This window comes from Callorhinchus milii, unplaced genomic scaffold (assembly GCF_018977255.1).
Source record: "Callorhinchus milii isolate IMCB2004 unplaced genomic scaffold, IMCB_Cmil_1.0 Scaffold32, whole genome shotgun sequence".
In the NCBI taxonomy this organism is placed as follows: Eukaryota; Metazoa; Chordata; class Chondrichthyes; order Chimaeriformes; family Callorhinchidae; genus Callorhinchus; species Callorhinchus milii.
The window spans coordinates 3,624,058-3,646,281 of NW_024704773.1; the positions used below are offsets into that span (position 1 = coordinate 3,624,058).

The 22,224-nt window shown below is 40.0% G+C and overlaps 1 protein-coding gene across 4 annotated transcripts in view; it reads right to left on the reverse strand.

The window, feature by feature from the left end:
- Positions 1-22,224, reverse strand: part of slc12a2 (solute carrier family 12 member 2) — a 127,623-nt gene that overhangs the window by 51,998 nt on the left and 53,401 nt on the right. For all 4 annotated transcript variants that reach the window (XM_042345189.1, XM_042345186.1, XM_042345188.1 and 1 more), the window contains exons 4-8: positions 16,062-16,157; positions 5,240-5,379; positions 4,528-4,638; positions 2,792-2,900; positions 306-433 (exon numbers count right to left, since the gene is read on the reverse strand). In XM_042345189.1, the coding sequence (XP_042201123.1) occupies positions 306-433; positions 2,792-2,900; positions 4,528-4,638; positions 5,240-5,379; positions 16,062-16,157 (584 nt within the window). The remainder of the gene's footprint in view (positions 1-305; positions 434-2,791; positions 2,901-4,527; positions 4,639-5,239; positions 5,380-16,061; positions 16,158-22,224) is intronic.

Genomic DNA, 22,224 nt, shown 5'->3' on the forward strand with positions numbered 1-22,224 from the left:
AACAGCTTGAAGACAACAACTGTGCAATTTTCTGGCAAAGAATGAATGCAACAGCACTTTCAACACAAAGGATCTAGCCCATGAAACTGACTGCTCTCCTCAGAAACGTCACAAAGGAAGACTATTAACAACACTAGTGCAACAGTTTGGAGCCTCGGGTATAAAAGTGTTTAGCACTCGGCAATACTTATTTAATAGGATTCAGCAAAACTGCAGCAGATGACGGACAATTTATGAGGAATCTCTCAGATCAGATTTCATATATTATTACTTTTTTTCTGAACAGCTGAGAAGCAAGTACTTACTGCAAGATCACCAGAGATGTTTGCTCCAGCAAGGATCCCAGTAGCAGCAGGGAAGAAAATAGAGAAGACAGAGAAGAAATCTTCATTGTCACGAAAGGCTGGTCCAAAGTTCTCAAGAAGTATATCGGCTGAAAAAAACAAGCCCAAGAATTAGCCCTTTCAAACCTCATGTACGGCACCAGGATATTCCACAACAACAAGTATAAAATATGGAGTCTTAATTTGCAGTATGTTAACAGAATTCCTTAAAGAAACCGTCCAGTCCACCGGAAGAATCTCCATTGCCTATGGAGATCTTATCGAAATCAAGTTCCTGCTGTTTGGATTTACGTGTCACTACCAAAAGTGGCTTCATATAAACAGTCCTTACATTTGGTATAGTGCCTTTCATGTCGGGAGCATGTCCCAAAGCGCTTCATATGATATACTGTAAAGTGCAGTGACTGTGTATTTTGTGGCATCTTCCCATTTGTGCAAATTGGATTCTTTATTAAGGAATCCAGTTAAGTTAGATTCCGCATGACACATCAGTATCCTCTTACTTAAGTAACAATGAACTTTGATGCTCGTCACAATACACCTAGTACAGGTTTATAGGAATGTACGGATTTTGTCAGAATTGCAAATTACAGAATGGGCCAGATTTCAAAACATTTAAGTGTAGATTTCACAACCAAAAATTAAATTTAGATGAGTATATCGCCGTACCCTACTCCTTGACAGGGTGGCTTGCCAACACATAGTAAGTGCAGCAGGGAAGGGAAAGAGTACACTTAACCACCCCTAACTGCCACAATCAATGCAACTTTTACCAGCCAACATGAAATGTGCAATGTGTCATTTACAGCATCTAACGTAGTTCATAGAACTATAGAAATTTACAGAACAGAAGACGGCCAATTGGCCCATTGTGTCTGTTCTGGATTCTTTTAAGAGCTATCCTTCAGTAGCATTTACCTGCCCCTTCCCCATACCCCTGGACTTTTTAGACGAAATTCACAATTTTCACTTAAAACTTTCTTCACGATTAATAAATACATCCCAGTACTGATTTTGACAAGAGAATCCCCACCTAGGGCCCCCCATGCTCCTCCTAATGTTCATATATTTATTAGAAAGACAGTGGAGCTGCAGTGCAGTAAAATAGAACAGATCGAGGGGTATTATTTTAAGCACCTCGAACAGTGAGTCAGGGCCAAACCCAAGATCTGATAGCACTTCTCACTGATGATATCTCTCATTCCTTGATTATAGTTTACATATTTTACAAACTAGGAATGTTTCTGTTATGTTGAAACAGCAAAGATGACTGCCAACAACAGAAGAGAGAACTGAAGATGTGACCAGAGGGGATCGTGTTACAAAACTCTTAAGAGCATCTTCAGGTGTTTTCTTCCATCCTCGTCCCCCCCCCCGCCAATCACACACACAAAATCCCTCACCCCACGCCTATCCCGCCACCGCAAACCATGATAGTAGCGTAAGATCAATTCGACATGCCCATTGGCACATGAAAACAAGTTTTCAATTCAAGCAAGAATTGTTCGGTATATTGTTCAGAATAGTTCAGTTTCACTTTTCATGGAATGAGCAGGTGGGTGAAATTCATTTTACCATAAAATGGAGCAACTTCAAAAAACTAAAAGCAAAAAAGCCTTTTTATTAGTGTTGTCTCCATTATAAGCACATTTCATGGAAATGTTTTTTGGACAATCTAGTGGTCTTATGGAGAACTGGACAAGCTTACATTAAATGGATTACTGTAATGTTCCTGTGACTGATCAAGCTCAAATACATCAGAAGCAAATAAACGGATGACTATGGTTTGTATCACCAGCTCATACCCTTTAGGCTAACTGTGTAGTAGGATAAGCAATTGAGAACCAGTATTTAGTCTTGCTCTCCTCTTCTGTCAGTACAACTTGGGAATTGCATTGTGGACTGATGTAGGGGAGCACACTACTGTTCTCAAAATATGTAAGGAATGCTGGAACAAGTTAACAATTACCTATTGCAGTGACTGGGGTACAGGTTATAGGGAGGATGATAAAAAGGCAAAAAGATACAAATCTAAGGACATACGTATATTCATGCAAAACGAGCCAAATACTGTTTACACAGAAGGCTTTTGGGAGCCCGCAATAATAGATGCAACAGATTGATGTAACTTAAAATCTTGGTTAAATTTTTCTCTTTGGCATGGAATTTGCTCCAAAAAAAACCTTTGCTAACACTACCAAGGAGGCAGCAAGACAATGCTTAGAATTCAAGAAATAGTGAAAAGGCAAGTTAATTACAAACAGAGAATAAGAAAGTGTATGCATTTCTCAGACTTGCTGCTGGAAGCATGAAACAATCAGCAGAGCAGTAAATAAGCAGATCCCAATCACGTTGGCCAGTCATTCCAATGGGAAGTTGAGAAACAGGGCTTGAAATGCATCCCTACCAGCTCCATGCACGCTGCAGCAACACTGGGTCTCACATACCATGGTAATTGAAAAAGCCTTTAGCTCGCTTGTCATTAGCTGGGATGAATGTTCCGACAAGGAAGTTTATTATGGCTATCAGCAAAATTCCCAACAGCAAGAGCTGAGCCTGCGGGGATAGAAATTCATTTGCTTCAGCAATTCTAATTTTACAATTCTAAATTATAATGGTCATTTGGAAAAGAATCCAACTTGTAACCTCAGAAGTTTTAATGCCAACTTATCAATCAAAGCACACTGAATACAGATACACAAGCTACACAGGTCTGTTCTAGGAGGTCTGCACAGCTGGCTTGTTTTCACAAATGGAGCTAAACAGAATTTCCAACCATCGTGAGTGAATGTGGAAAGGTAACTGGAGTCCTGTAGCTCAGTGGTTAGAGCACTCGCTTTGCAAGTGAGATCTCAGTTCAATTCTCGGCAGGGCGAAACCTTGGGCAAGTTTCCTTACTCCACACGCCTAATAATCCCTCAAAAAAAACCAATAATAAATCGGTAATTTTCAATCCATGACTGTTTGTGGGACATTGCTGTGCGCAATTGGCTGCCGCGTTCGCCCACAAATATACAGTCAATTCACTTTACAGTATATTCTGTGAAGCGCTTTGGGATGTCTAGAAGATGTCTAATCCTAGAAAATGCAAGGATTATTATTATTATTATTATTATTATTATTAACTGGGAACTCCTTGGAGCTGAGCTTGTTCCAAGGTGATGTTCCTGGCATTGAGTCAACTCACTATGGTGATCATGGTAGTCCAATTCCTGAATCAGGCAGGACCACAGTATTCCAGGGCACTGCTGATGACTGACCAGCGAGCCTGGCTCATCAGCAGGCCTTGGAGAAACAGACCAGTCACTGAGGGCAGGGATTTTTCACTCAGTTCCCATTAACCCTGCAAGCCAAAGCCCGAAATGTTAAGGTGGTTCCAGCTGGATAAGCAGCAGGAAGCTTGCCAAATAGTGCTCTCAATAGCAAATTATGAGGTTTTAGCTGGTTAAATTCCAAAAGTTCCCCAACACAGACTTTGAGGCCCCCAAGTCTAGGTTCTTGCCAACCTGTGTGTAATGTTCTTCAGAATTATGTAATTTGCGTCTCAAAACCTTTCAGAAGTTTCTGCGATGTGTAGTGGGTGTATTTGCAAGAGACTCCGGCTTCCTTTTTGTCCCTTGTCCCCTAAGTTCCACTATTGGTGGCCGTGCCTTCAGCCACTATGTCCCGAAACTCTGGAACTCTCTCCCTCGATCCTTCCGCTTTGACCGCTCCCTCCCCAGTTTCAAATCCCCCCTAAAGACCTTTCTTTTTGATCGTGCTTACAGTCACCTCCCCTCCCACCTCTGGCTCGGGGTCAGACTCTGCCAGTGTCAAGCACTCCTGGACGTTACACCGTATGAAGGGCACTACATAAATGCAAGTTGTCGTTGTAACGCTGCAGCCAATTTTGCATACAGCAATATCCCACAAATAGCCATGAGGTGAATGTTCAAGAGAATTGTTGGCCTAGACTATGAGCTCACTGTGAGCTGACCCAGAGGTGAGAGTAATACAAAGTGAGCCAGGCCATGGTTAAATAGACTGCAGACACTCAGTTGTGCGAAGATTGTAAGATTGCCTCATCATTGATGAGTAAGAACTGGAGGGGAAAATGTATTTGAAACAACAATTGGGGGTATAAAGTCTCAGTAATCATTCTACACATTAATTTCTGGGTTTAAAATTAGGTTCATAATCCTACCTTAGACTCCCATTCCATTCCAGCTACAGATATCGCCAGCAGCAAAACAATAGTAATGGTTCCTATGATCCGGATGTCGCTCATTTCATCCACCATAATTGAATCATTTTCCTCAAATAACACAGAACAAAGTAAGTCAACTTTTTTGAAAATAATAAAAATATGGCAGAATTAAAGATTTCCAGGTGCAAGTTGTTATTGTAATGAAAGAGTTTCATTGAAAAAAAAGTCTATTTTAGTAGTAATGGACTTTGTGTTCACACTGAGAGATTTACCCTATACTGTACAATTGTATAATAATGGGCTTTGTTATATTTGTTATTGGGTTTGTCTATAGTGACCGAGACATTAACTAATGTCTTTTTAATGTCAGTTAATGTCTTTTTGCTGGCTCGATCGGCTTTCAAAACGGCTGGATATGGGAAGTCAAAAATGGCCAACTTCCAGGTCACCAGAACGTTGCTGACAACACCTTACATGCATTTTGAAAGGTCAATGGAGCCAGCTATCTTTCTGCACAATAAATGCAGAAGCACTGACAGCAATCTCGCCCAGTTACAGCAGTCAGCACTGTTCAGGAATTTATGGATAGCTAACTTCTGAGTTATAAACTGGGTCCCACTGAGTTATAGCTTATAATTCTTTTTTAAGAAACAAAAGAATTAAAACAGTCAAAAGGCCAAACTTTCATGGTTACACTCCAACTACTTACCACAAGGAGATCTCGAAGTGTCTCAGCAAACCCCACTACGTACATGGCGACTGCTACTGCATTTGCAAAGGCAAAAATAAGGCCAATGGCTCCACCAAATTCAGGTCCCAAACTTCTGGATATTAAATAATACGCTCCACCTAAAACAAGAGATTTAAAAAGAATTTATCTGGGCAATCTATTCATGGCCGGTCACACTTAACTTGACAGACAAATACAAATAAAATCCTATCCCCCACCTCCCCACAATGTAGCGGTGTATCAGATTACCTGGAACAAAAATACATGATCGTCTGCCTTGATCTTTTAGATGAGAATTTCCTCTTATTGCTAAGCGCAACAAATTTGATGACACCCTTTAGAACGGTAGTTTTTCCATTCTAAATACAAAGTAACTACAACCCGAGGCAAGAATTCCAACCCCTTTTAATCTAAAGGAAATCTGCTCTTATTACTGGGTAAAAAATGAGTTGATACCATTGTTTTCACAAGACCTGAGTGCTTTTTTGTGATCATTAATCCCTTTTCTAATCCTGAATCACTAGTGATCAGTTATTAACCATCAGTAACTGAACTGCACATTTGATTTACAACAAATGTCTTTATGATAGAAGATTTCCAGTCCCTGATTTTGATAAATAAAACCATTCAATTTGCACCTTTCCAACTTGGATCAATTGGACTTTTAACCACACGACTGAATTGCAGCCTTACAATTCATAGAATTACATAACATGATACAGCGTGGAAACAAGCCATTCACTCAACCAGCTCATTCCGGTATTTACATTCCACATGAGCCATCACCCTCCTAATGCCCTCGCCTGTACCCCTCTATTCCCTTCTCCCTTATACATCAAGTTTCCTCTTCAATTCAGTTCCAATCACTAATTATTAATTACTGGAAAAGATCCAATCTCCGCACTAAAGGGAAGTAAACTGCTTGTAGCTGCTTATTGTTATCAGTTCATCTCCGCAAACAATGTATGCATTTGATATAGACACTGGAGATGAGGGTCAAATCATGACAATACAAACTACCAGTAGCTATGTTTCTGAAATGAACAAGGAAAACTAGATTGATATTGTAGCAGAGGAGTGCCAATGGGGATGTTTGTATTAGAAGATGTAATACAATCTCTGGGGTTCAATGATTGCAACTTAAATTGCACATCTGGATTTCATCCCAATCTGATTTGGAAAAAGGCAATACATTTTGGTAAAAAAATAAGGTATATATTGAACAGCAGTTTCCTACTTGGAGATGAGGAATAAAGGATTTTGGGAGTGCAGACACATAGGTCATTGAAAGTGGCATTGTAAGGGACAAATGCTGTAAAGAAGAATAGTAGTCTGCTGTGTTTTATACACCGGGGAATAGAGTACAAACGTAAAGAAATTCAGCTTAAATTTGTACAAAACATCGGTTAGGTCGCAACTAGAATATTGAATCCAGTTCTGGGCACATCATTTCAAGATGTTAGGACCTTTGAAGAGGTTCAAAGGTTTACGAGAAGGATTCTGGGAATGAAGGGGTACACTTATGAGAAGAGATTGGAGAAGCTGCGCCTGTTTTCATTGGAACAGAGAAGACTGAGGGGGAACCTGATGAGGTGTACAAAATCATAAGGAGTTTTGTTAGGGTAAATTGAGAGATTATTTTCATTGATAGAGGAGCCAGTAACTAAGGGACAACATTATAAGATAGTCACAAGAACAGTGAAAGAACTTAGGAGGAATATTTTCACCCAGAGAGTTGTTTGGATGTGAAATGTTCTGCCTAGTATGGTGATGGAAACAAAGTCTATTGTAGCTTTCAAGAGGGAAGTAGACAGGATTCAAAGAGGGGCTTGCAGACGTATGGGGATAAGGTGTGCTGGTGGGATTGATGCAATATCATTGTTCTGTGAGCAAGTGCAGGCTTGCTGGGCCAAATGGCCTCCTGCGCTGCAGGTTTCTATATTTCTATCCATCTGAGCACATAAATCGCAAGCTGTGGACAATGCTGTGCATAAATTTCCTGCTGGTTTCGACTAAAAAACATGTAGTGACCACATACAGTAAATCATGAGAAGTGCTTTGAGAGATCCTCCTGACATGAAAGGCACTACATCAAATGCAAGGATTGTTATTATGAGCTCATTTGAGAAGTAAGACACAATGAATTCAATGCCCAATTGAACTAAGCTAAATAAGTTGCTTATCTTTTGTAAATAACTCAAACTGTTGCACGTTATAAATTGAAACTGTTTATTCTATGTTCAAGTGCACTTATTTTAGGGTTTTAACTCATGAACCTTCTATTTGCTGGGAAACAAAGTACACACGGCCAATCACTTCACAATATATTCTGTCAACCGTTTGAGACGTCTGGGCAATGTGATAAGGTGCTATGTCAAATGCAAGGATTATTATTAATTATTACAACAAGTCACACTGTGCATTCACCTCTTCACTCCAGAGTGACTGGATTCTCTCCACAAACTACCATCACCAACAACTTGCATCTACCTGTATAGTACCCTTCATGTTGGTGGAGTCTTGGGAGTGCTTAATAGTGACGGGGCTGGACACCAAGCCATGGAGAAATTAGATAATAAATGATCTTCAGGTGCAATCTGAAGGATGGGGCAAGGAGAAGGGATTGAGGTAGAGTTCCAAAGTTTGGGACACATTGGCTGAAACCACAGCAGCTAATGGTGGAGTGGAGGGTACAAGGGATGTGTAGAAAGCCAGAGCCAGCTGAGCAAAGGGGATGGATAGTGGAGTGCGGTGCAAGTAGATCAAAAAGATAGAGCGGTGCTAAGCATGAATTGAATGATAAATAAGTGTGAGAATCTTGAAATCAATGTGTTTTACAATAGGGAGCAAATGGTGCCTGGCAAGGACTTGGGTGATAGGGATGGAGAGATTGGTACATGTGAAAATACCATTCTTTTAGCAGAGTCTATACAATCAATGTAAACATGAATTAAACAGAAGGTTTGAAAATGTAAAGGTCATGGAGAGCAAGTAATAATAATCCTTGCATTTGATATAGCGCTTTTCACGTCGGGAGGACGTCCCAAAGCTCTTCACAGAACACACTGTAAAGTGAACTGACTGTATATTTGTGGGCGAACGCGGCAGCCAATTGCGCACAGCAATGTCCCACAAACAGTCGTAGATTGAAAATGACCAATTTATTATTGTTTTTTGATTTTGGAGGGATTATTATTAGGCTCTGTGTGGAATAATCATGGAGTCCTGTAGCTCAGTGGTTAGAGCACTCGCTTTGCAAGCGAAAAATCTGAGTTCAATTCCAGGCAGGGCGAAACCTTGGGCAAGTTTCCTTACTCCAGATTAAAATAAAAAAGATCAACATACTAAGATTTTCATTCAACAACATTAACTGATTCGCTTTCAACTGATTCAAGATGAGTTTGATGTTCCCATACTAGACTAATTGCTACTTTCAAATGGCTATCTGCAATGGGTTGAACCAAATCAAACTTCTGATTGTAAAATCTAAACCATCTTCTGTTCAATGACTGGCCTTAGCACTATGCCAGTGAGAACTGCTACGTCTTTTCCCATTTGTTTGATTTAAATCTTAGTAGGAGGCACTATGACATGGGACTTAGCATGTTTTTTTAAATGTGAGCCAAATAAAATGGAGAAATCCATACACCCTCCTAATTGTATTCACACCTTGCTTATCCATTTCATCTGTTTATCAAATGCTTTTTTGACATCTTTTAAAATGCTCTGATCAGCAGGACATTTAACAACTGAAGGCAACATTGAATAGGTCTGTGAAAGTGCTGCTCAGCTGTTAAATGTGGCGCTGCTAGTTAGGAATTAACTTGAGATATGTAGCACAAGGCTTTTCTTGGAATCATTACCACTTTCACAACACAATAATAAAGTGAACACCATCAATTACATGAGGGACAAGGTCCTACTGACAATGAAAAGTTTATGTGAGCCTTGTCAGTGAGACTCACTGACAAGGCTCACATAAACTTTTCAATATTTTGAGAGCCAGAACTCATTATATTTGATCAGTTAGACACACACTGGATAATGGAAACTAATTTGAAGTTCAATGACAAGCTGAGATGCAGCTTAATGAAAACTCCCTCATTTTGCAGTAGAGATCATAATCATAATAGGCTTTTGTTCCCATTAAATGTGCGCTTTTGTGACTTTCAGATTTACATAAATGTTTTTAAATATTAAAGCTGCATCAGATAAGTTTGTACATTGGAGGATGCAAGAGCCATAAATTAAACTATCAAAAGTCTAGACAAGCAAAAATAAATAAATCAAGGATCAATGGAGCAGTGAAAAACCCACACTGAGTTTACACAGAATGAGGATATATATAGTAACTGCTGCTATGTGTGACAATACCAATTTTCACATATACTGCAGCTTTTATGTATCAGGAACATTGCAAGACACTTCAGAAAGGCAAAGACACTCTATAAAGTTGGAGTTGGAGGCCCCGCTGGGAGAGAAGGGGGAAGGGTGGAGTTAAAGAGATGGATCTTAGGCAGATTTTGAAAGGGGAAGGTGGAGGCAGATGGATTTCAGAAGACAGTTCCAGAGAATAGGGAAAAGCAGCTGAAAGGGGGTCAATGACGGCCAGGACACCACGAGAAACTCCTTTTTCTTTTCGAAAAGTGCCATGGGAACTTTAATCTCTTTGGTCGGCCAAAAATATAAATGTTTCTTTGTTGAATATTTCTTGATTGATGGCATAAATTTACGCTATTTTGTTTTTTCTATGATTATTCTGTTGGCCAAAAAGCCACCACTGGGTTAATGATTTGGTTAATACAGATTTTCTCCATACAAAGGGGAGATGATTTCAGTGCCAGTTGATTTCAAGGCTTCAGATTCTACTTGACTAGATTCCCCAGGACAAGAGGTGATCTGTTGCAGGGGCAGATTTATTTTGTTCAGCTATAAGAGCATTGTGAATAGCCGACCCAGGTTTACTTAGTAGCAGAACCAGGAGTTACATAGAGTAATACAACTTGGAAAGAGATCCCAACTAGTCCAGCCTGGTGTTTATACTCCGCACGAGCCTCACACCCACTGTAACCCCCAGTTCACTTCACCTTTATGTAGGCATCGAGTTTTCTTTTCAAAGTTCAGTCAGGACTGAAGTGAAGGCATGGGGATAAACTTTAAAAATGTTCTTATTTATTGTTCTTATAAAGTACTTCCCACATACAGGCGGCCACATGGTCACATACCATCGAAATTCACAGCAGGAGAAAGCACCTTAAAATTAATTAGAACACACTGGTCAAGGCTCTACCTAATCCAGGTTAAGATGCTTAATTCTAAGTGAATTTCATTGCGGTGAAGTACTTTCTGATGGGAATCAGAAAGTAGGTCTTTGTTGGAGAAGTGGTTGAACAGGATTGTGCACGGACATATTTCACACGGCATTAAACTTGTACTCTCGCATACAAAACACATAGTTACTATTCTTTACAATATATCCTTTGAACCACTTTGAGACGCCCTTCCAACATGAAAGCTGCTATTTCAGATGCAAGGATTATTATTTATTATTATTATATAAATGAAATTCTACCACAAGAGAGATTCAGATGAATTAAGTCATGTTTATCTCATTTTTCCAGTATATCATAGATGTGCCAGCCTGACTTAGTTGGCAGCATTCTTGTGCCCAAGTCAGAAGTCTATGGGTTCAAGCCACACTTTGCGGCTTGGAACTCATTTACTCTAAGATGACATGCCAATGCAATGCTGTCAGGTGCTGCATTGTGGATGTTAAAGATCCCATAGCACTATTCAAAAAGAGAAGGGAGTTCCTCCTAGTGTCCTGGCCAACAATCTCCTAAAAATAAAAATTTGGTCATTCACTTCATTGCTGTTTGTGGGATATTGCTATGCACAAGTTGTCTGCCACATTTGCCCACAAAACACAATCACTGCACTGAAGAAATTTGGGTCATCCTCCTCACGTGAAAGGTGTAAATACATGGATTAATATTATCTATTATAATATCAACCATATTAAAGCATCGCGCTATTCTTAAGGCCAGTGTCCTGCTAAATTCCAGCTGTTAATCACTCTCTCTGTAAAGCAACATTTTTTCTCGATCTTAATCTTCACTTGCCTAACATGTGCGTTCTTGTCCTGCTGACTCAGTGTATGGTTCGAAAGCATAGTTGTAGTTTTATTTTCGCTATCAGCAATTAGCATTTTACATATCTCTAGAAAGTGCTTTTGCAAGACTGAAGAGCCCTAGCTATTCAGTTATTATTTATTCCATTTGATGCTGGAGATAAACCCCGATGATCAAAGCATGGGTCATTTGAAGATCTATATTCCTAATCTTTAGATTTAGTACTCCATGTTCCTAGATAAGATAGCGATGATAAACCCAGAACAATACTTTCAGCTGTGTCAAGACAGCAGGACAAGAGGGCACAGGCTCAGGTTTGTGAAAAGTTATCTTAGGACAAACACCAGGAAGTATTTATTTCCACGGGGGAATCAACACCTGGAATTGTTTACTAGGAAGAGTGGTTGAGGCCAGGACACTGGATTCATTTAAGAAATAACTGGATTCATTTAAGAAACACCACTCTGACCTGCTGACTCCCTACCAACCTGCCCGCTCCCTCCGCTCCTCAGGCTCCGGCCTGCTCCCTGTCTCCCGCCCGACCCGCCCTACCATCAGTAACCAGGCTTTCAGCCTCTCTGCCCCCACACTCTGGAACTCCATCTCACGGTCCCTTCACCTCACTTCCTCCCTTGCATCGTTCAAGGCCGATCTCAAGACCCTTCTCTTTGATCGTGCCTTTGGTCTCCATCCCACTTCTCTGCCTTCCCTCACCCCTGCACCACCCCTCCCCAATGCTCGGGCCCCGACATCTGACTATTTAGCGCTTTGGGACGTTCTCCCGACATGAAAGACGCTCTATAAATGTAATTTTGTTGTTGTTGATGCTGTAATGAAAAGACAGCAGGGCTGGATTACTGAAAGGATGACATCAATTCGGCCAAAGAGCCTTCATTTATTCTTCCAAACTGCTTGTGTTGAGTAGTTCTATTTACTGTGTTTTTGTATTGTAATATCTATCTCGTGGTCTCATTGATAATTAAAACAGATATTTACTGTATCACAAAAGATTGCTTCAGAAAGGAAACAGAACTGCATTTATAAATTTTCCCATCATTTGGACATCGTGTGAGAAACGAAAGGTTAAAAGTCACACAGTTCCCCAGCACAGCTGGAGTCACAAGATGGTCTGTAAATCCAGCTTCTAGACAATTGCACCTCACATCTGGAGGATAAGAACAAATATAGAAGTGTGGGAAGTTATCTTGTCAGAACAACAGGGATCACTTACAAGAATATTGTCACTTCCCACTCCCACCCCTCCAAGAGCCCAAGAGTATTGGGGCATATTGATAGAAACTTTTGAAATTGGCATTTGATGCATTTGTCGTAATTGGGTGTATTCTGCACATAAAGCACATTTTAAACAGTCTAACACACACACGCACACACACACACACACAGTACTTTTAAGGCAAGCAAATACCTTCAATTTACTTCACAATGTGCTGACAGAAATTAATTACCTCAAAGCCAGTTTAACAGCTATGATTAGGGTCACACCAGGTCATGTGCAATCCCATAGTCAAAGCCATTAAAACTGCAGTGCCACGGATTGCTGGATTACATTGTCCTCTCGATAGAGTGCATAGAGGAGAAAATGTAATAAATGTAGTCAATTTTCAAGATTCTCCTACAATAATGAAGATTTTATAGTTATAAAATGTTTTGAAACAGATTATTTTGTTCACTTAAATGAAAATAGAACTCTCCTGGCTCAGCAGAAAATATTAGGGTCCTGTGTGAAATTGTTCTACAGGATTAGGTGGTGTCAGAGTAGATTTCTGCTTTGTACAGAGTATGTTGGGGGCAAGAATGGGGGCAATAAGAAACATTTCTCTAGGATGGGGGGAGAGGAAATAGCCCCAGTTCCCAATCTTAATTACTTGTCTATTGGACCATGCTGGAAAGTGCACGTGACGATGGGCAAGATTTGGGTTGGATACAATGTCCCCCCCACCCCACTACTAAAATAATTTGCCAACATTCACCACCTGGATCACGTTGGTGAGATATTGTTTGGAGGGACATCTTTTGATGAGCAAGGAAAGTATCAATCCTACCCTTCTCCACCCCCACACAGCCAAAAAAATATATATACAGAGAAATACTTTTGCTAACTCAGGAAACTAATAGCTTTTAATAAGTGCAAAAAGCAACACGCGCATGCCTGGAGGATAACTGCACAGATTGCAGTCCGACAGTGAACAAAATAAGACTTTTAACATCAAAAGTCAGGGCAGTTGTTTCGTCCACAAAATATACAATTAATTCACGGGACAGTATATTCCGGGAAGCACTTTGAGACGTCTCAATGACGTGATAAGGCACTATGTCAAATGCAAGGATTATTAAAGAGAAATACAGCTGGTATTTGCATCATGCACTGTGCTCTGACATAATTCTGTTATCTCAGAATTGCAGGAAAAGGTTGAAGCCACTGATGGCTTAGCCCCAAAGCTCGTTATTTATGTAAGTACAACTCTGGGATTCATTTCAAATGGTTCTTGAAGGCAGCATTCTTCAAGGAGTACAACTCTGTATTTTATTGTGAGCAAACAGCCAAGAAGTTAAAAATATATTTTTAATCAGAAAACACTGCAAGCCAATGTCGTTTTGCTCCCTTCCTCTCTCGAAAGCACTGAATAATGGTACAGCTTGAGCCATAGGAACGCACTGTCCTCCACTAACTCGCCAAAGTGGCCATCTTTAATGTCTGAGTGTGTGGGATACAGGAGGGGGGAGTGGGGGGGAAAAGAAACAAAGTAGAGTCTGATCCCCTCTTCAGCATGCACAGTGTTATTCTCATCTGGCCAGATTCACAATCTTTACTGTAGAAAATGTGCTGCTTGAATATGACACGCAGTATATAGGATGAGAACAACAGGCTAAGCAGGCATGGGATCACCTTAAAACCATTCAAAGCATAGAAACTAAGAAACTACTGTTTCTCTGAAATGTAGCTGTGCAAAATATGCTTTCTGTACAAAATCCATTCAGTGTTTGGTAAGTACCGATAGGCAACACGTTTTATAAACGTATTATACGCATACGTTTTATATGTATTAGAAGCTATGTACATTAGCCCTGCAAATGACTGATATGGCCCCATCAGGAAACAAGCCAAGAGTATATAAGTCACCAATGCCAGAAATGCACAATATATTTGAACTCTTAAAAATGCAACAGGAGATAAATGGAAGTGAATTACTGTGGATTAGCATTCACCTACAGGGATTGCTGATCAGTATTAGCAGCAGACAACACGTTAGTAGCCAGAATTAAGTAAATTAAAAATATCAGGTGGCTTTAGTTTACAATGCACACTACTGGCAGGAAGCTATGTTTCTTCCACACCATGGATCTTCATTTGTTTTTCACATTATACACAGTTATGCCAAAAATGACCAAAGGCTTTCCGTGGATAGCATCTGGGGATTGTGCCTCGTATTTGAACTGGTTGAGTGAAATGTGACCCTTACAAATTATATTGCTCAGTAGCAAACCTGCCCATTGGCACCAGTCATCTCTGGCAGCTTTCAATAAACATTAGAATTTAGGATTACAAGACCTAATCTCAGTTGAGGTGGCGGGGTGGGAATCTAAAGCAATTGGTCTTCAAAACCTGGGAGAAGGGAAAGAAAGAAGTCAGTGCAGGACCTAGTGGTGATTGGGTAATCCCCCGCTAGAGAATGTGTGTGGCTTTTTGGATAATGTGTGGCCAGGGTACTCCTGTGGTGAAACAATCTGGTAATGCCTGAGTTCATACTCCCAGTGCATTCTAGTGCTTGTGGAACTGATCCCAATGAAATTCAGTGGCTTCAGAGAACAGAGTAGTACTTCCATGAAAAAATTGAATGTACCTAAATATGAGTCTCTATGTCCGGTGGGGGGGGGGGGAAGAAAAGAAAAGGGGGAAAGAAAGGCACCTTCACTATGAAAAAAAGGTTACATAGATTAAAAACAACTGATCCAATACTTTCAACTGTAGTGGTCCTGTTTCAGAAACAAGCATTTCACCTTCAGCACCTTTTGGTCTGGATATTTAAACGTGGATTAAAATGTACCCTTTATTCCTACTTGAAATTCAGGGGGAAAAATTTACAGGGTTAAAAATCATAACCTTACGGAAGGTTAGTAGGTTTACATTTAGAATACTGCGCACCCATGTCTGTCTTCGATTCTATTCCATCCAACGCTAGTTATAGACTATATTGAGATCAAGTCTTTCTTAAAAAAAGAACGGTGACAATCCTTATTAAAACTTCACCTTTCAAGGACAAACTTTACCTCCCAGGGACAAGGCATTACTGTCACGGGAGCCAGGTAGATTTTAGCTCATGTCAGTAGGGCTGTAAGTTATTATTTCTAAAACAGCAATAAACCACTAAGTGAGAACATCAATAAGATCATTGTGACATTATAAAAAAAATGCACTGGATGAATTACAGCGCTTAATTAAATTTACGGTAACATAAAATGAGTCCTTGAAGAAGAAAAAAAGTTTACAGCACAATCTGAAACCTGTTCCACTTATTGCATTTAATGTTTCCTTTTAAAAGTGCAACTTAAAACATCACATGCAGCCACACAGGTGTTGATAGATTATCTTTATGTGAAATCCGCAAAGCAGGTCAATATGTTGCAAGAATGGAAACGCAAGACATTACCTCCTCGCACAAATCCATTGGTGGTTATAGCAGATGTCGAGAGTCCTGTGATTGTGGTCACTACGGTTGCCATGCTAATGACGAGAATAGCAAGACCTGTTTATAGAAAAATAAATTGCGTTAGCAGTGGACGATGGAATCTAAACTGCTGACTGATTGAGAAGCTGAAAACAAAACACATTATCAGTCTTTGTATGTTAACTAAAGTTTGGAAATACAATATCATTTAAAAACACACACACACAGCACAGTCTGGAAAAAGATTGATGAACATGCAGTGCCACATCATCCTGAACAAGTCCTTGGAGCAACATTCACAACAGACTATATTGAAATAATGAATGTATTTCAAAATTAGCTCTGAAGTTAGTAGCATCATACTCGGTGTCAATGCGATTCTGCATATTAGGTCATGCACCGAGCAAATTGCTCTAAAAATCAGTAAGTGAAATGATTTGGTCTTCGAGGTAAGAAATTCTCAAATAATAGAGCACAGCTACACCACACTAGTTCCTCTAGGTCAGGGTGGTCCAACTGGCGTCCCCCTCCCTCCATTTAATCTGGCCCACCCACTCCCTCCATAACCTGTAAATGTTATGCTACATTTCTGGAAGTGAAACACAATAATATTGCTTATGCGGCTGCAGACGTTTCTCAAATAGGGCATCCGGCCCTCAGCAGCCAAAAGGTAGGCCAAGGTAAAGGCATGGGTGAAGATGTCCCTGTGCATTCAGAACTCATCCATTGGTCACATGTGGTCAGAGATCAGAAACACCTGCTTGGTGCCATTTTAAGTATAAAATAAATAAAAAATCAAGAGAATACTAATCCTCGCATTTGATATAGCACCATATCACTTTGAGATGTCTCTTCGCTAATTAATATATCACAGAAATAGGAGTAAGCTATTCAGCCCCTCGAGCCTGGTTCACCGTTTTATAAGAGTATGGCTGATCTATACCTCAAAATCCAGTTACCCGCCCTTACACCATATCCCTTAATACCCTGACCTTGCATCATATCCCATAATACCCTGACCTTGCACTATATCTCTTATTGCCCTGAGCTTGCACCATATCCCTTAATCCCTGACCTTGCATCATATCCCTTAACCCTGACCTTGCATCATATCCCTTAATACCCTGACCTTGCATCATATCCCTTAATATCTGACCTTGCACCATATCCCTTCACCCTGACTTTGCACCGTATCCCTTAATACTCTGACCTTGCACCATATCCCTTAATACCCTGACCTTGCACTATATCTCTTATTGCCCTGAGCTGGCACCATAACCCTTAATCCCTGACCTTGCATCATATCCCTTAATCCCTGACCTTGCATCATATCCCTTAACCCTGACCTTGCATCATAGCCCTTAATACCTGACCTTGCACCATATCCCTTAACCCTGACCTTGCATCATATCCCTTAATACCCTGACCTTGCATCATATCCCTTAATATCTGACCTTGCACCATATCCCTTAACCCTGACTTTGCACCGTATCCCTTAATACCCTGACCTTGCACCATATCCCTTAATAACTATCCTTGCATCATATCCCTTAACCCTGACCTTGCACCGTATCCCTTAATACTCTGACCTTGTACCATATCCCTCAATACCTTGACCTTGCATCATATCCCTTAACCCTGACCTTGCACCATATCCCTTAATACCCTGACCTTGCACCGTATCCCTTAATACCCTGACCTTGCATCATAGCCCTTAATACCCTGACCTTGCATCATATCCCTTAATACCCTGACCTTGCACCGTATCCCTTAATACTCTGACCTTGTACCATATCCCTCAATACCTTGACCTTGCATCATATCCCTTAACCCTGACCTTGCACCATATCCCTTAATACCCTGACCTTGCACCGTATCCCTTAATACCCTGACCTTGTACCATATCCCTTAATACCCTGACCTTGCACCATATCCCTTAATAACTATCCTTGCATCATATCCTTTAACCCTGACCTTGCACCATATCCCTTAATACTCTGACCTTGTACCATATCCCTCAATACTTTGACCTTGCATCATATCCCTTAACCCTGACCTTGCACCATATCCCTTAATACTCTGACCTTGTACCATATCCCTCAATACCCTGACTTTGCACCATATCCCTTAATAACTATCCTTGCATCATATCCTTTAACCCTGACCTTGCACCGTATCCCTTAATACTCTGACGTTGTACCATATCCTTTAATCCCTTAGAACAGGCTTTTGCACCATATCCTTCAATGCTCGGAATCAGGCTCCGCCACCGTTAAGCGCGCTGAGATGCTACCCTGCGTGGAGGGCGCTATATAAGTGCAAGTTGTTGTTGTTGACCTAACAAATATCTATCTTCGTCTTGAAAATGTGAATGGATCCAGCATCCACAACCTTTTGTGGGAGAGAGTTTAGCTTTTCACTCCCCATTGGGTAAAAAACTGTTTCCTGATTTTACTCCTAAATGGCCTAGCTCTAATTTTAAGATTATGCCCCCTTGTTCTGGATTCCCCACCAGAGGAAATAAGTTTCTTTGTAGCTACCCTATCAAATAATAATAATAAATAATAATAACCCTTTATTATTTTAAAAACCTCAATCAGATCACCTCTCAACCATCTAAACTCAAGGGAATAGAGACCAAGTTTATGCAACCTGGCCTCATAATTTAACCCTTTAAGCCCTGGTATCATTATGGTGAATCTGCACCGCACCCCCTCCACAGCCAATATATTCTTCCTGGCAAAACTGAACGCAGTGCTCCAGATGAGATCTGACCAAGGCTCTGGATAGTTGAAGCATCGTTTTCTCTTCTTTGTATTCCAGCCCTCTTGAAATAAAGGCCAATATCCCATTAGCCTTTCTGATAACTTTTTGCACCTGTGAGCTTGTTTTAGTGATTTGTGTATGTGGACACCCAAATCCCTTTGCTCCTCTTTAGTTCTTAGTTTCTCCCCTGTTAGAAAATATTGTTTTACTATTTTTTGGATCCATAGTGGATGACCTCACATTTCTCCGCATTGAATTCCAGTGTATCAAAGGTGCACTGATAAATGAAAGAATATAGTTACGTCTAAGAACTTATGTAAACATCCTTACATTTAGGCTAAACGTGTGAATAGGCTAAATGTGTGAGTTGCCTTACAACTATAAACTGAAACTGGACATACCCAATTGATACTTAATAATTCAAACGCTTTAGAAGATTTCCTCTCTTCTCTTAAAGAAGTACATGTTTTCCCCAGCTCATAAATGGAGCAATGAAATGACAGGAGATAGTTTGCATTGGTAAAGAGCAATACAATAATGCAATATCAGTAGTTGTAAACATCCATTGTCTATCACATGGAGGTTGCCAAACAGACGGTTAAAACACCAAAGAAAAATTAATGGAAATCCGGAGGCAAAACACTGCAAATGTGGACAAAGATTACGATAAAATTGAATACAAATAGCACAAAAAATGAACAAAACCGACAAGGTTACCATTGAATGGCTCCACAAAACCACACCCTTCTAAGAATGGTCTTTGATCTAAATGTACGAGTCCTTCCTGTACAACAGTCAATTCCCCAGGGCTTTGACATATTTACTCAACATAGATCAGAACTAAAGCCGTATGAATTTATATAGAGTACTCTCTCCTCTTACTCCCATTGTACTGAAGACCTTTTCATGCCTCTAATTCAATGGTGGCCAACCGTTTTGGTTGGCCAACAAAAACAAATACAGGCATTAAAATAGGATTTCATTAAACTAGGACCAAAATTTTGTAATCCTGATGATTCAAGCAACTACATATTAAAATGTATTAAACAGCATTGCAAGTAAGCTTTCATTTTCAGTCAAAATTACAACTACTCTGTTAAATATAGTATCTCATTAGGACAAGAGAGGCCAAATTAAGAATTTTCCATCATTAAAAAAATTAGACGTTTTAAGACTATAAAAATGTCAGGCCTCGGACTGACAGTTTTTAGAATTAGGCTGAAATTGAAAGTAACATCAGGACAACCAATTACAAAGATCATGCTTTAATAGTCAATGCTGGTGGTGAAATTACTGATAAAGTAATTCAAGACTGCAAGAAGAAAAAAAATCGCCAACATTTCATCAAACAAATCACCAACATTCCTGCCATCCCTCATTTTTACACAATCAATTTGGATACAGCTTTATAGATATTTACAACTTTATAAATGAAATCAAGCAATTCTTGCAAATTGTTGTTGATGTGTTTCACTCAAATTACAAACATCAAAGCTTTAACTGAAGTCTGCTCTAAATAAACACTGTTGGACGGAAGCGTGTAATAATTTGGTGCCATGAGCCAGTGTCCACAAAGGGCTTGAGTGAGGCTGCCAAAACTCACTTATAACATCTAACTGTAAGTTTGAGACAAGGACTTTAACATGATGATACAATGGACAGAATGAAACCATTGTTGGAGTATCTCCAAAAAAAAGGCAAAAAAAAAGCTTCAATCTTAATTCTCCACAGAGGAATGAAGGTTCATAAATATGTCCTTTAAAAGTGATTTGTTTCACATTTATACTGTTCACTTCAAGCATCAATACTACTTCATATTTTCTCTGTCGTTTCATAAAAAGTCAAGCCTTGTCCAATGCTTCTTTACTACCTGAGAGGACAAGTAGATGGCCTGCTTCTAGATCTCTGCCTAAGCTGCTTATTCAGTTTATTTCCCTTTCTATTCATGTTTTGGGCCATCAGTTGCATCCTTTTTCTCACAGATATCATCATTTCTTTCTCTGTGGAACTGTTTTGCCTCACTGTTACGACCCTCATCTTCCTTCCTCCATTTATTTCTGCCCGCCTCTCCTCACCACCAATATCCAAATATGATCAGGAACTACAGCACGTGGAGAAATCCTGAAAATACACCCTACAGCTTCAACACATGTACAATCCCATAAACAGGAACACCTAAATATGCAGTCATATTATCCCCACTGTCACAAGATCGGTTCAGATGAAGAAGACCCTTCAGCCCATTTGATCTCATCTTCCAGAGTATCCACCCTCCCATTACTTCTTCGAGTTTTTTTTAATAAAAAAAGGTCCTGGCCTCCACTTCCCTTTCAGGTAACTTATTCCAGCCAATAATTACTCGCTGGGTAAATAAATACTTCCTGGTGTTTGTCTTGAAATTCCCCTTTGCATCTCTAAACCAGTGTCCTCTTGTCCTGCTGTCTTGGTGCATGCGGCACAGGTCACATATGCTTACAAAGGAAATGCCAGTACCCTTGACAATAAATTAACTGTGAAACATGGAGACAATCACAGGCCTAAACATTAAAGACTATTTATTTGGTTCAGAATGGTGCACAAGTAATTCAGAACAACCGTCACTAGATAAACCTAGGACATTAGAATACACAGTGTGGAACCTCCCAACCTCTTCTTTTACAGTCATTAGCAAGCAGGGGCACTTCCCATTTCTCAAATAGCACATTTCAAAAGCACCTCAGGCTTAACACAAAGCAAAGTCTCTTTAACTGGAAAGCAGAATCACCCAGATCACTGGCACCAGGAGGCAGTATTAACCTGGGTAAGAGACTGAACGTAATAGCTTAATGAAGTTTTCCAACCCTACAGATTCCAGATATAAAGAATACTTGAATCAAACATAGAATTCCAATGTACTGTACAACAATATTGTATTGGAATACCTTGTCCAACATTTTCCAAGTTTAATGTTTTGTGCACACGTACGTGTGTGTGCATGCGTGCGAGTGCATGAGCATGGGAAGAGAGAAAGAGAAATAAAATACTGAAAGCTAACCAAATGCTGTCAATTTTTTCGTTGCTAAATGGAACCTGAATTTCCTTTCTTCTTCCGCAATGGGACAAACATTTTCTCCTGACAAATTAAAGATCTAACAAACTAGAGCATTGCTTTGAGAGTGTATACACTACCTTTTCTATTGTGCTTGATGACAGTTTTATTCAGGGGAAAGAGGTTTGTAGAGCCACAACATAAAATGCTCCAGGGAATATTAAACCAAAGGAGTTTGGGAATGCGTTAAGAACTGCTGGATGCAAGGGAATGACTCACTTAGACAAATGTTTGAATTTCATGCTCATCGGGGGAGGGAAAGGATTTTTTTCCTATTTTAGAAACCAAACA